The sequence below is a fragment of the Calypte anna genome, chromosome 2, assembly GCF_003957555.1.
Source record: "Calypte anna isolate BGI_N300 chromosome 2, bCalAnn1_v1.p, whole genome shotgun sequence".
Lineage (NCBI taxonomy): Eukaryota > Metazoa > Chordata > Aves > Apodiformes > Trochilidae > Calypte > Calypte anna.
Genome location: NC_044245.1, coordinates 80,155,854 through 80,169,922, shown reverse-complemented (window position 1 = coordinate 80,169,922; position 14,069 = coordinate 80,155,854). Strand labels below are relative to the sequence as shown.

The 14,069-nt window shown below is 37.9% G+C and overlaps 1 protein-coding gene across 2 annotated transcripts in view; it reads left to right on the top strand.

The window, feature by feature from the left end:
* The window catches only part of MTRR (5-methyltetrahydrofolate-homocysteine methyltransferase reductase), a 29,749-nt gene that overhangs the window by 5,861 nt on the left and 9,819 nt on the right, over positions 1-14,069 (top strand). For both annotated transcript variants that reach the window (XM_030445702.1, XM_030445703.1), the window contains exons 4-9: positions 2,232-2,385; positions 3,607-3,724; positions 4,689-5,052; positions 8,669-8,791; positions 10,151-10,304; positions 12,849-12,937. In XM_030445702.1, coding sequence (XP_030301562.1) covers positions 2,232-2,385; positions 3,607-3,724; positions 4,689-5,052; positions 8,669-8,791; positions 10,151-10,304; positions 12,849-12,937 — 1,002 coding nt within the window. The remainder of the gene's footprint in view (positions 1-2,231; positions 2,386-3,606; positions 3,725-4,688; positions 5,053-8,668; positions 8,792-10,150; positions 10,305-12,848; positions 12,938-14,069) is intronic.

Sequence of the window (14,069 nt, the reverse complement as noted above, 5' to 3'; positions counted from 1 at the left end):
AAAAAGTCTTGACTTTCAGAGGAGAATGTGCAGCGGACCAAGCAACATTTTAATGATCTAATTATAACTGTTCTGATACACCGCTTTTTACGGTGTTTGTATTTATTCTTTTTAATGGAACAAAGTTTAGTGTGAGGTCTTAGTAATACAAGTAGACTCTTGCTTTTTTTTAGTTGAAGAATTTACTCTTGTCTATAAGTGTGGTTGTCACTTGTGACAATGCACTGTAGAAGCTGTTGTATTTATACTTACCAATCAGCTGTGGAAGTTTTGAAAATCTGGGTTACTGCAACAGGACTCTTAAGGCCTCTTTTTTGTACAAGTTATAGTTCAGTTTTGGAAGTCTGGGGGGTTTGTGGGTACTTGGGGCTCACCTGAACTTGTAAAAGACAAAATCTGTGGAGCATCTCTGGACTTACTGAAGTCTGGCAGAATACTTGAGAAATATCCTTGCATGCTTACTGACTTCTCTTACCCTGCCTTGTGGCCCTGCTATTGGCCACTGTCAGAGGCAGAACACTGTTCTAGATGATAATTTAAGTTGCTCAATGCAGCTGCTTGTAGGTTCTTCAGGGAGGTTTTGGAAAAAATGACAACAGCAAAACCCCTTGACACTCTTTCTTTGTGTACCGTTTTTTGGATTTTAGGTGTGAAGAGTAACTTTTTGCACAGCTTGATGAGGGAATAAGGTTTGAGTGATTTATTTAGTTAAGTGATTAGAATTTATTTCCTCAAGTTTTTTATTTCCTTAAGTTTTGAATCGCTTTCCTGAAACTGCTTGAAATGAAACAAAGCATCTTTTGCAATCTTTCTATTTTCTCATAGCCCTACTACTTTATTAAACCTAGAACTCTGGAAGAGGATTTAGATGAAAATCTACAGAAAGAAGGAAGCTTGAGTTGGTTGCTATGGCAAAGTGGAGGCTAAGGAGTGACCTAAAAGCAGACCTGCTTGAGCCACTCTTCTTGATAGCAGAAATCCATACAACAGGAAGCAGAATAGACTGAGTGCTGCCCGATAAATTCATGTTTGTCACGAGTGGAGAAGTTCTACTAGATGAAGAGGCTGCTCAGAAAAGTGCAATCTCTACCCTTAAAAATTTTTAAAATTTAGCAGGAGTCATAGCTGACCTAGTGCAGCATTGGCATTCAGTCCCACTTGGAGCATGGGATTAGAGCAGGCACCTCCAGTGGTCACTCCCAAACAGCACGTCTGTGATTCTGTGGAGCTGCATTTCCCATAGTTTGCTACCCACGAGATTCTAAACCCATAGCCTGTAGGGTTGCTACAAAAGAGGATGTTGTCTGGGTAGCCTGACAGACAGTTGGCCACTGGTGCTGCAGCCTGCACTCAGTGGAAAGCTGAAATTATCAAAGAAACAGAATGATTTTTACTTGAGATGTAGGAAATGAACCTGAACTGGTGGAACTGATGCTCAGTCCCAAATGTATAGCGGCAACTTGGTGACCTGGGAGTAGCCCCCATAAAACCATGGGAAATGTGAAAGGTTGGGATTAGCAAAGGGGAGAAGAACTAATAGGGGGCAGAGGGAAGAGGACAAAATGAATCAGACTTGAGAGCACAGTGACTAATTTTCTTTGTTTCCCAAAGTATGGAAGTTTATTTTTTGTGGCAAAGACGGGTGTAACATGAAAGTTATCAGGCAGAACCAACTGATCCCTAATGGAACTTCAAAATGGTCCCCACTGTTTGTGCAGCCCTTCCCCAGTTACCTGTGTGAATTTATCAGGATTATGGCTAACTGTGCAATAGTGATTGTATAGACAGATCTACTTTTACGACTTGGTAAAGCAGGTACTGTATAGGTTGCTTATTTAAGCTGAGTGCAGTTGCTAGGTATTCTTCACATGTGCATTATCCTGCTCAAAATGCTGCCCTTTGGTGTTTTTGGAAAGGTTCGTAAGGTAACTGAGATTGTAAAGGACTTCATGAGGTGATCTTGCAGCAGGGTCAGCTGAGGTCAGAGCAGGTTTCTCAGGGCTTTACCTAGTCTGGTCTTGAAAACTCCCACCAAGTTGTAAGTTGCATCTCCCCAAGTTACTTATAATTACTTCAAAGAATTACTTCAAAGACGTTCTGTGGTTTAATACAGGAAAAATGATGTTAAACCTTTTCAGTGTGCCTTTAGGAAAAAGAAAGGTGGAAGATAATACCTAATGCCAGAAAGAGATATCACATGGCACCTTGTAACTTTGTTCTCTTACTTGTAGTACAACCTGGAAACAGAAAAGGATCCCGTGGTTATTGTTATTTCCACTACCGGTACCGGAGACCCACCTGACACAGCCCGCAAGTTTGTAAAGAAAATTCAAGACAAAGCCTTGCCACCTGGTCATTTTGCACATCTCCAGTATGGATTACTAGGTGATTTAGTATTTTCCATATTACTACAGCACTTATCTGTCAATTAATTTTTATGGGTTTTTTACTTCTGTATATGTCGGTTGTTTGCTTTTTTAAAAGTGTTTATAAAACATTTTTTTCATACCATGAACAGGTTTTTGTTTAATGTTCTCTATGAATGACAGAGGAAAAGTCACAGAAGTTATTTAAATTTAAGCTACATTTTTTTACAGTTTAGTTTTCTTTGCATAAACAAAATACAAGATATATATATGTAAGTTTTAGTTTCATGTCGTCTGTATGGACTGGATGAGTTTACTTGACTTTGCAAATAACTGGGCACTTTTCTATTAAGAGGGAAAGGTGGTATAAAATGTTCTTTAAAATAAGATTGTAAGACCATCCCCTTATATTACATTTGCAATAACCTGAAATTTTTAATGTCATACTCCTCAATAGAAGGAATGTAACTTCAGCTTGCAAATTGATGTGCAAAATACAGATCTGTCAAAATGTATCTGATACATCTTGAGCTGGAGCTAAGGTCAGTTTGTTGATCTCTTAAAATTTTACATCCTCCATGAATTTAACTCCTGAGCCCACTGACTTTTTAACTGATAACAAAGAGAATTTTCTATCAGAACATTTTCATGACTGTTAAAAGTCAGAAAATCCAGTGCAGTGAAAATGCCTTCTACAAAGAACTTTCTGATTCCTGGAGAGGAGGATGTTGGACCAGATTTCCTTATGCATGTTTTCCTACATTTCTTACTTCATATTTAATTTCATTAAAATTACTCATGTTTTTTCCAAGTTTCCATTTTTTCTGACTTACTCATAATACTCTCTCCCATATGTTGTTTACATACATTAACAATTTTAACCTGAAGGTGAGAGAATTTCTTTTGGTAGTTCACATAGTTTATCAGTTTTACAGTTTTCTTGTAAGAGAGGTTTTGTGTTTTTAAAAGCCTCAAACTAAAGCAACAATCTTCTGAATTATGAAATACTGAAAACAGCCTTTTCAGAGAAATTCTGTATTTTACTTTTGTTAGGGAGGAACTTTTTGATCTCTACTTTGGGACAAACACAATCTTTTTTTGAAGGCCATAGAAGCGTCCTGGTAATATGAATTTTGCTATATCAGATTCTTCTGTTAGCCTAAAAGAAAATCCTGTGTTGTCTTTGCAGATTTTTATGTAGCCTGACTTGACACAATTCCTCTTTTCTTGTCTTTGCTAGGTCTGGGGGATTCAGAGTACACATTCTTTTGTAATGGTGGAAAGACAGTAGACCGACGACTTCAAGAACTTGGTGCCCAGCACTTCTACGAGACAGGATTAGCTGATGACTGTGTGGGGTATGAGTTTGGGTTTTATTTCTTCAAGGTGCAGTAATCACATATGAATTTGACTAAACATTCTGAAGTCTTTGAAATTAGTTGAACCTAAATGCTCAGCACCTCATAGCAATGAATCCTGTCGGAACGTGGTATGCCTTTCCAAGCTCAATTGCCATGAAATACAGCTCCATTTTTAAAGTGTGACCAAATGTGTAATGCCAGGAAAACAGAGAGTATTTAGCAGTTTTAGAAATTAAGTAATTCAGAATAAGTGGAGGGTTTTAAAAATGTAGTTGTGTTTACTGAAGCAAATAAAAAGATCCCAGTTCTCAGTATCTGTGGTACTGGGTAATGGAATCCTGTTTTGTATACACATCAGACTTCCATCCAACCTCACATCCTGCAGTATAGCTGCTTAAGGGAAACCCTACAATGTGTTTTAATTTTTTTTTCTCTTCCATAGAACATCTTTCTCCCTTCCTTTTATGTTGCTGTTTCTGGGCTGTAGGCTGCAGTCTTGGCTCACTTATTTTGAGCTGCAGATTAAACAGGTTCTATGCATTATGATAAGAAGCAATTGAACACAAACATTGCGCAACCATAAAACTGATACCTTATATTCCAAAATAATAAAAATGGAATATTAGTGCAACCTGTTGATATTGCTATTGCACAGTAAAAAAAAATGGTAAATTTTGTTACAATCCTTTCAACTTCCTGTTTTAAATTTCAGTGTAAGAAAATAAAAATAAGAAACTGGAAGACAAGTGAAGTTGTTATATACTTTAGACTCCATAAATTTACCTAATAGTAATAACTTAATGAAAGTATTTTTTTAACAAAAAAAGTCATCTTGATAACAACTGCAAATATATATTAAACATGGGAAATGAATGATGGTTTTAGATTTTGTTCTCTTCATTATTTGTAAGTTAACAGTCCAGTAAATCAATCCTTTATCTTTTTTTATTTCCTTTGGCAGTTTGGAACTAGTGGTTGATCCTTGGATTGATGGACTTTGGCTTGCCCTCAAGGAAGCATTTGTATTGCAGAATAAAAAAGAAGGCATGAACAGCAGTGATATTTCTAATGCTCTCAGTGCAGCCCCAGTTCATATTGAGAATGAACTAAACATAAGCTCAGAAGTACAGAAGTTAAAGCTAGAAGATGGAGTGAGGAGTTCTGATCTGACACAGAAACTGGTTGACATCCATCTTGTGGCTTCAACTAGAGATGCTGAGCCTTCACTTGTGCATTCTATCCCTCCTCTTTCTCAGTCTGCTCTTAATATTCCTGCCTTGCCGCCAGAATATATAGAGGTGCAATTTCAGGACACCCATGGTGAGGTAAGGACTTCACTTTGATGAAAGCCTCCAACTATGTATGGTAGGTGCATAAATGTGTAGTCCTATGTATGTCTCAAAAGAGCAGGTAGATACTTGTATAAAGGAGATATGTCCCAGAACACAGAAGGCTTTTGAACTGTAAGGGACAGATCCATTTGTATTGTGAAAATGTAGTTACCACCATATGAGATATGGACACTGATGTATAATTTAGCTAAATAATACTTGGATAAAGGAATAGCATTGCAGTGCCAGAAATTGGTGAATTAAAATCCTCGGTGGCTTGTGTTAGGATGGTGAAGACATCTTCCTGTAGAAAGGAGTATAATACAATTTCTTGTCAAATTCTTAGTACTTGAATGCCTTAAGAGAGTATAAATTGCTCAGAATCTTGCTGTGTATTTAAGAACAGAGAGATTTGTCACTGTGAAAGCACTGTAATTTTACTGTTGGAAACAGAAGTTGAGCTGTAGATCAAAAGCCAGTGTTTGTTCCTGTGAAGCCATGTTGAACAAAGAACTTAGCATGAGCTGGTGATTGTCTCCAGTTGGCATATTTAATTTTTAAAATGAGTTGGAAAGCATAACTCAAACTTGTCTGGTTGTGTGTGAGAGGGCAGATGGTTTGGTTATCTGTGTGAGAGAGCAGTGTGTTCTGGCTGCTCTACAAGGGACAGGGAGCCAGGAGCTGAGTGTGGTGACACAGCTGGCCCTTGTCCCTGATACCCAAGCAATGCAAACCAGGAGGTGGCAGCCAGGATGAGCCAAGAGTGCAGATTATCAAGCAGTTTCATGGGAATGAGGCAGGTCTGAGATCAAGCTGGAAGGTTAGTCTGCAGATCTGGGCCTGGATCAGCAGTGTCTGTGGTTGTCCATGGGCTTGGATGTGGCTGAGCTGCAGACCTGTCCTTCTGTAACAAAGTGGGAAGGGACTGAAGACCCAGGGCTGAACTGAGATGAGGTTTTCAGGCTCATGAACAGAGGTGGGGGTGCAGTCCCCTCACGGGGCCAGTCAGAACCATGAAAGCCTATTAGTATTCTCAGGACCCTGATACTCTCTGTTGCAGATGGCAATGGTAAAGCTGAGAGAATCACTTAACCTAATTAATATAATTATGGAAGCATTTATGAATTTAAACACTGAATAATTTTACTTTAAACCTCACACTGTGGTAGGTTTTTCTCAGGTTGTTGAGTTAAATAATCCAAATTACTCAAGCAAAGATTTATGATTTAGGGATAACTGTGATTAAACACATACCTGGGTTGAACATGGTGCTACAGTGCTTTTAAAGTCTTAGCATGCATTCAGGATGATCTCTGGATAACTGATCAGGTTCTAATAATGATGCCTTAACTTTAAGTAGAAAAAAAATATTTTACTTTCAGCCAGTGATTTGAAAAAGCTGAATCTCATAATCTGGAATTCAGTGACAGATCAAAGATTTTAGTCCAGATTTCAAGTGTAAATCTGGATGATTGTCTTGAACCTTAGAAAGAATCAAGTGGGAGTTGTTTCTTTTCCTGTAGCACTGTGTTTGACATAGTTTTCAATAAATAGGCTCTATGTGTCCTACTTGTAAAAGCAAACAGGACCCTAAAATTCACACCCTTTTTGAGTATCTCGTGTTACAACAATCATTGGTGATTTTTGCCAAGCTGTCACGGTTTAACACTGGCCCGGCGATTAAACCGAATAACAGACGCTCTCTATTAATCTCTCTATCCTTGATAGAGAAAGGAGAGAGAATAAGGGAGAGAGACTTATGGGTTGGAAACTAAACTACACAACTTTAATGAAACAGTAATGATAAATAGGTAAAATTACTAAATATATACAAATATACAGGAAAATGGATACCACATTCCTCCCCCCTCTCCCCCAAGAACTCTCACGTCACCACCGAGGCTTTAGGGCAGCCCTGGGAAGGTCCAGGCTGGACTCCTGGAGTCGGCAGCAGTCGGGAACCGGAGGCAGGAACACACAGATATGGGCTGGCACGGATCAGGACCACAGGCAGATGAACGGACAGGATCCTTCCAGGATGCCGGGTGAAGGAAGGGAAGCAGGAAATCAGGAAAAAATCTGGCTCGGCCCTCGTGATGCCTCAAATTTATACTGAGTGTGACGTATATGGGATGGAATACTCTGTTTGGTCAATTCTGGCATCTATCTTGTCTGTTCCTCCCTAAAGGAGGGCTCAGGTGGGACCTCTGTATCCTCCTGGACGGTAAAATGTTTTCCTCAGAGCTGAGCAGTGTCCTTGGCTCTGCATACCAGTCTCTGGCAGTAACTATAAACATCAAGTGTTATCAGTCCTAGAAGCACACACACTGCATGAGAAACTTAGCTAAAAGCAAAAGTACAGAAACAGAAAACCACCTTTATCCTGGCCCAAACCAGGACACAAGCACAGCTGGAGTTGGCTTGTTCTGAAATGCATAAGCTTGAGATTTGGATATGGCCAAAAAGAGACTCCTTGACACTTAAAGAAGGCTGGGTACATGGTCTCTTGTAGTTACTCACATGATCTGTTGAGTCTCAGGGCTGAATTAACAAACTGTTACTGTGGAGCAGTAACAATCTGCATCTTAAGCATCGTAGCAAGTGTAAGAAAATGTATTTTAGCTTAAATATTGATCTTATGCCTTGAGCTTGACTCTGAAGGAATAAGACTGTAGACAGTTAAAGCAGTCCTGTTGATGCACAGTAACTTGATGTGACTCAGCTGTTAATCCTCATGTCAAAATTCTAAGAGAAGAATAAAATTTCCATCTGTTGGACACGTGATTCTCATGTCTACTTTTAAAAAAAAAAATAGGGGATCATCAGATGAACTATTTTCATATCAGTAGAGCAGTACCTTTCATTTTGTATCTCTCCCACTTTTCATTTTTGGGAGTCTTGACCTCAAATAAAGCTTGCTGACAATAGTGAGGGAGAAATGAGGGCTGTAGTCTCTTCTTAAAATAGTAGACTTTAACAGAGATGGTCTGGAATTATTTTTGGTGCCCATTTACAATTCTGGGAGCATATTTTCATCTGTGTAGAAATGCTGTGGCATAACATGATGCTGCTTAGTAGTGTGGAATTTGCTGATTAGCTCTAAATTTTACTGTAGTTTTTAATAAAGTTCCTCTTACAAATTACCTTCAGTTATAGCCCCATCTGCACAGCAAAATCTTAATCTGTAAAACTAATATTTTAAAATAGCTTCTGTTCTTACTTCTTATGTCTGTTCTGTACACCTAGCAATCCTATAATTAGGCAAGAGTTTTTGGGTTTTAACATAAATGTCATTCTCTCTTTGGCTATTTTCAAGAGACCTCTTGAAAAAGAGCTAGCTGCATTTGGTAGTAATTCAGGCCATTTAAAGTTTTGAATCCTAAAGACTTTTTGTAGTTGAATACCCAAGCCTGTTACTGCTTGGATGTGATTTTTAAAAATGTAGAGTGAAGCTATGTATCTAGAAAGATCCATGTTTTTCCTCATTTTTAATTGTTTTCCAAGATTGTTCGAAAAAATATTGTCCAGCACTGGTTCTTGTATGTCATAATAAACTGCCAGTTCAGCTGATTTACATTTTAATTGTTAGTTTTTGTGTCCTCTCTTTCAGAATCCTCACCTGTCATCACTGATTTCAGAGGGAACAGCCTTTGAAGTGCCGATTACAAAAGCAGTTCAGCTCACTAGAGAAGATGCAATAAAAACTGCCTTGCTCTTAGAACTTGATATTGCAGTAAGTTAGTGATGCCTTTCTTTTTTTTTTTTTTTTTTTGTGGGTAAAAGTAAAGGTTGAAATGTGTTTGTGCTATACATAGTAACTAGGTAGAAAATTATTTATTTGTCTGTCTAAAAATAAAAAATTGTTCCCTATACAAAAGTATGTCAGTTTAGGCTGATCCATTTTGTAAATGCCAGGTTTGAGGTGTTCACTGCAAGGTATGGCTCTGTGGAAGTTAAAACAGGAATAAAGTCAAATTATTATCTTTATTGTTCCTTGGGCATTGTGTTGACTGAAATACTATTTTGAGAGGAATTTGCAGTGGAGACGAGCAGGCAGGGAAAATTGAAAATTAATGATCTTTCAGTTTGTAAGTACACTATATAGGAAATATTAAAAAACCCCTCAAAATTGTGGTTATTCCTAGCGGCCAGTAGTTTACACAAGTAATAATTTGACTAGCATGATCAAGTGATATAAATCATTGGGTATTAAGCACTGTTTCTTCCTCTGACATTCATTTACTCTGACTTGCTAACATACAACTGAAGCTGTCAACTTCTGTTAACGTAGATCTAAAAACTAGTTTAGTTCATTCAGGGAAGGTTATATTTTGTATATTGGTGCGAAGATGAAAGGTAGAGAGTTCCCAATATTACTTTACAAGAAATCTTTAAAAGGAAAATATGTTGTTTTCGAGCAGTTGTTGAAATTTCTACAATGATGCCTTTGGGGTATTGTGATTTTGGCAGTAACTTTTATTGAACGTTATTAGAATAATCTGTTTCAGTTCTATGGGATGTCTTTAAATATCAGTTATAAACAGAATCTATTAAGTTTTGAGCAAATGACTCTATGAGATTACATGGTTTTTTCCTGTTTTTTTTAATATACAAATATCCTGTTATTGGCTCATACTGAAAAATTGAACATTTTGTGCCTTTTTTCCCCCCACATTCTCAACAGCCTGTGTATGCAAGTCACCTTACCTGATGCATAAGGGAAACATAATGATGCAAATATCAATTTCTTTCTTGCAAATATCAAATATCTTTCTGTAAGAGGCAGAAGCTTGAGTTGGGTTTAGCAGTTGGGCAGAAAAAACACAGCCAGCTAAGTAGAATCTGAAGTCTTAAGGTCTGGGTTACCTTTTAGTTTTCACTGTGCTCTTCGCTTGCTCTTTCACAAGAGTATTTGGGTTTTGGTGTGGTCTAAACAGTGAAGTGCAAGTACAAAGTTAAATAACACAGGACAAGTGATGCAGTCACTTGATGTGACTGCAACTGTGGGAAGGTTGCTTCTGTTAGGAATCGGGATGCTGTTGGCCTTGGTTTAGATACAATTTAATAGAAATTGTCTCGTATTTTAAAACAGGACACAATCTTTGACTACCAACCTGGAGATGCCTTCTGTGTAATATGTCCTAACAACGTCAGTGAAGTAGAAGAACTTCTTCAAATCTTGGGACTTTCTGATAAAGGAGAGAACTTCGTTTGTGTAAAGGTTAAGCAAGGCACTAAAAAGAAAGGTATGATGTGATGCACTGGTCATGAAGAAATATTCCTTTCTCTGCTGGTAATAGCTGGTATACCTAGTTTTGAACCTTTTTTTGTCTTTAGTATTGGGACAGAGTTGTCGTTTCATGGAGGCATGCTGAAAGTCAAGAGATGTGTTTAAAAAGGAGAGGGCACATAGAGTGCTGCTGCTGGTTTTAGTACAGATGAGTTAACTTCTGCCTAGGAACTTGAACGTGGCATTGGCATTCAACCATCTCATTCTTCCACTGTGCTCCTTTATGTTTATGGAGATGAGTCTTTAATCACATAACCTAACAATCCCCCACTTGAAAGTTAAATCTCTCCTTGCACAGCACTTCACATCAATCTGTTTTATATCCAAAAAGAGCTGCACTTCTAAAGCAGAAGGCAGTGATGCTGCAAGACACATTTCAATGGCTTGTCGGTCTATGTGTATGTGTTTTGATGAGTCTTACAATCCCACACCTCAGAAAGGGTAACTACAGGTCCCAGGAGGGTTCTAGGTTTTTAACAATCTCCCTTCAGGTCAGAGTTGATCCTGAGCACCCTCAAGATCAAGGCAGTGTCATCCAGGGCCCAACCACCACACCCAGGCAATCCGCAGGAGATTAGGTGATGGCAGGGGATGTCACAGGTATGCTACTTCTGCTTTGTACACTATTTACAGATTTTACAGAATCAAGCACATTTTCAAAGGATGCAATTGTAGGGGTATAGCAAAGGAGAAGGTAATGGTAGGAAGGTGGGCTTGAAATTTTGCCTCTCCTGAAGTCTAGGAAGTTTTTCTGTGCAAATCAGGGCCCTACCTGGCTGTGTAGAATTCAAATATTTCTCTATAAGTTAAAAACATTGTCAGCAACATGTTCAAGCAAAGTTGTCTTGAATAGCACAAAGATATTTTCTCCTTTCTTCCTAAGGTAGAAAGGTACCTTTTGCGGTACTGGTGTTGCAGGAAGGGTATAGAGCTGCCTTAGCAGGGCACTTTGGGTTCATCAGTGTCAGATAGATCACTGATGGTTTGACATGTTCCACATGGAACAGAGCCTGTGTAGCCAAGTGAACATAGCTCAGCCCCTTAATTGTTCTTGTACACCAAAAAAAACCCTACTTGTTACCAATCTGGAACAAAGAATTCAGCTTTATAGTGCAGCTTTGCCGTTCTTGGCAATGTTTCAGAGTTGCTTTCGTTCTCAGATGGTTGTTTCTTACTTGCATTCACATTTCAGAGAAATCTGTAATAGTTCCTACAAACTGCTGTAGTTATGGGTTTACTGAATGAAGAGAGCTGAAAAAACTGGATAAAGAGCATGAACAGCAGGCTGTGCCTTTGCTGCATCTTCAAGATTTACCACAAATCCCAGTGAATTTTGTTTACAGCTTTGCTGTGTTCAGTCTATGAATACTCTCATGAAACAGATGAGATCAACTGAAAGGACAAGCCATAAGTTGCAGTCTAGTACGAAACCTATTGTTCAAATATTGGATTGTGATTGTTATTTTATTGTATGTATGAGCATCCTAGGAAGAGGATTAAGTACTTGTAACATGCTGTCAGCATGTTCAAGAAAATGAAATTTGTAGAAATGTGAAAGTGGATGCTGCTTTCCTTCCTTACATTTATGCCAGTTCTCTTGTAGAAGTAAGTTTTATTATTTGTAGCAAGGGTTCAGTCAAGTAATATTGATAAGAAGAGACTACTTAGCAAGTTATAATGGTAGCAAAAACTCTGCAGTATGAAAAGGCTCTTGAGCATGGTAAAAAAGCATAGTAAGAATCAGTAGCTAAATGTCAAAACCAAGAAACATTATCGAAAGAAAGCCCAGCATGCAATTTGGGTCTGTAGGGAAATAATTTGGGACCTGCAGAGCTTGTTAATTAAGGTGTTTTGTCACATAAATACTACTTATGGGGTTACTTTTGAAAAGACACTTTAGCACAACATGGCATGGGGCTAATAAGCCTCACTGTACTCGAGCTGACTCCATGAAGGGACTCCATGATGGGATCTCAGTGTAGGTACTTCCCAGAAATGGAACCTGTAGAGAACACGGTGATTCTTTGCTTGTACAGTAACTCCTTGGTTCTGCTGGAATTCAGTTAACTCCAGCTTGACACTGGCTGCATACACCTTGGTGACATCATTAGAAAATATCAGTGTGTTCTGACTTTGGGAGTACTTAGTGATGGAGAGGAAAAAATGTGGATGTTGGGGGTTTTTTTCTGATAATCATTCTTCTACATTTCTTGAGGGTGACAAGTAGCAGCAAAAATTTAAGTGGTTTAGAAGTGACATTTATTTGAACACTAATGTATTATATACTTTTTTGTTTTTTTGAATTTTCATTGGAAAATTGTCATGGATGCTTCCTTGGAAACTGTCTTGCTGTTTAATTTATAATTTCTACTAACCATCTGGGATGTAAGCATACAGGATTTAATGTGGTTTAGCTCTCTTGGAGCAATAAGCACTTTGTGATGCCATTTTTGGATGTTAATAGATGTGGTTTGTTTGTTTCCTTCTCCCATTGAACTAGGAGCAACTCATCCACAACACATCCCTGAAAGAAGCACTCTGAAGTTCCTTCTAACTTGGTGTCTAGAAATAAGAGCAGTTCCCAAAAAGGTGTGTATGTTTTTGATCTTTTAAAGAGAAATCCTCCTATTCTGCATGGGCTCTTACAGATCTATCCCCGCTTTATGTGTAGTTACCACACTTCTGGGTAAATAAGTTACCACATTTCTTGTTTAATTACAGATGTAATGTTTAATTACATGATGTTTTCTAAATGATTTTAAAGCTTTTCTTTAGCATTTCAGTAACATGGCCAAATTTGAAGAAAAATTTTTTTGTTTTTTGCTTGTATGGTATTTGTTCTCACAATGAGCAAGTATTATTTTCCTTTCATTCAATGCCTGCAAAAAAACTGGAAGCATACAACTGGAACTTCATGTGTGTTTCTGGTGTTGCCAAAACCCATTTTAAAGATAACTTTGTATGAAGGATGAAGCTAAATAGTATTATTGATTGTGTCTGTGGGGGAAATCAGTTTTTTGAAGAACCTTTTCGCTTGGCTTAGTGGATTTCATAGCAGAAGAGAAGACAATCTTCCAGTTGTTTCAAAACTGCATTTAACAGTCTTAAAAATTTGTCTCAACAATAATAGTAGACAGATAGTGTTGGCTGGGGAGTATCACTCAAGCCAGTTCCTAAATCCAACCTATCTGCTTTTACCTGTTCTGTGTAAAATGTGCTTTGCATAATTCTATCCAAACTATTATCTGGAAGCTCAATGTCTAAGCAAATTCAAATTACTTTCCAAGTACTGTTTTGTGTAGAATATGTCCTCTGATTGCACTTGGTGATTTGTATCACTTTTCTTTTATGCACTTTGTCTATTTCCACCTTGGTTTTGGTAAATAACTTGTAACTATTTGCATCTGATTTTTACTTTATCTTACAATGCTCAATTTAGTTTTCCTTCAAGAAAAGCTTGCATTACTATTTTGTAGGCATCAAGTATGGAATAAACCACAACAGCAACATTTACATGACTCATTAAGTACCATACTTTATCTCCAGTAATAACTCTTCTAAGACTTTTTATTATTCCTTTCCAGCTTCTGTTTTTCTTGCATTCATTTCTCTTATGGAACCGTTTTCTTAACTAAAGCACAAATTCATAAATAGGACAGCTTTTCATAAATTTAGGATTTATCAGGGAAAGGGTTATGCCTGATTATTCATTTTGCACCTG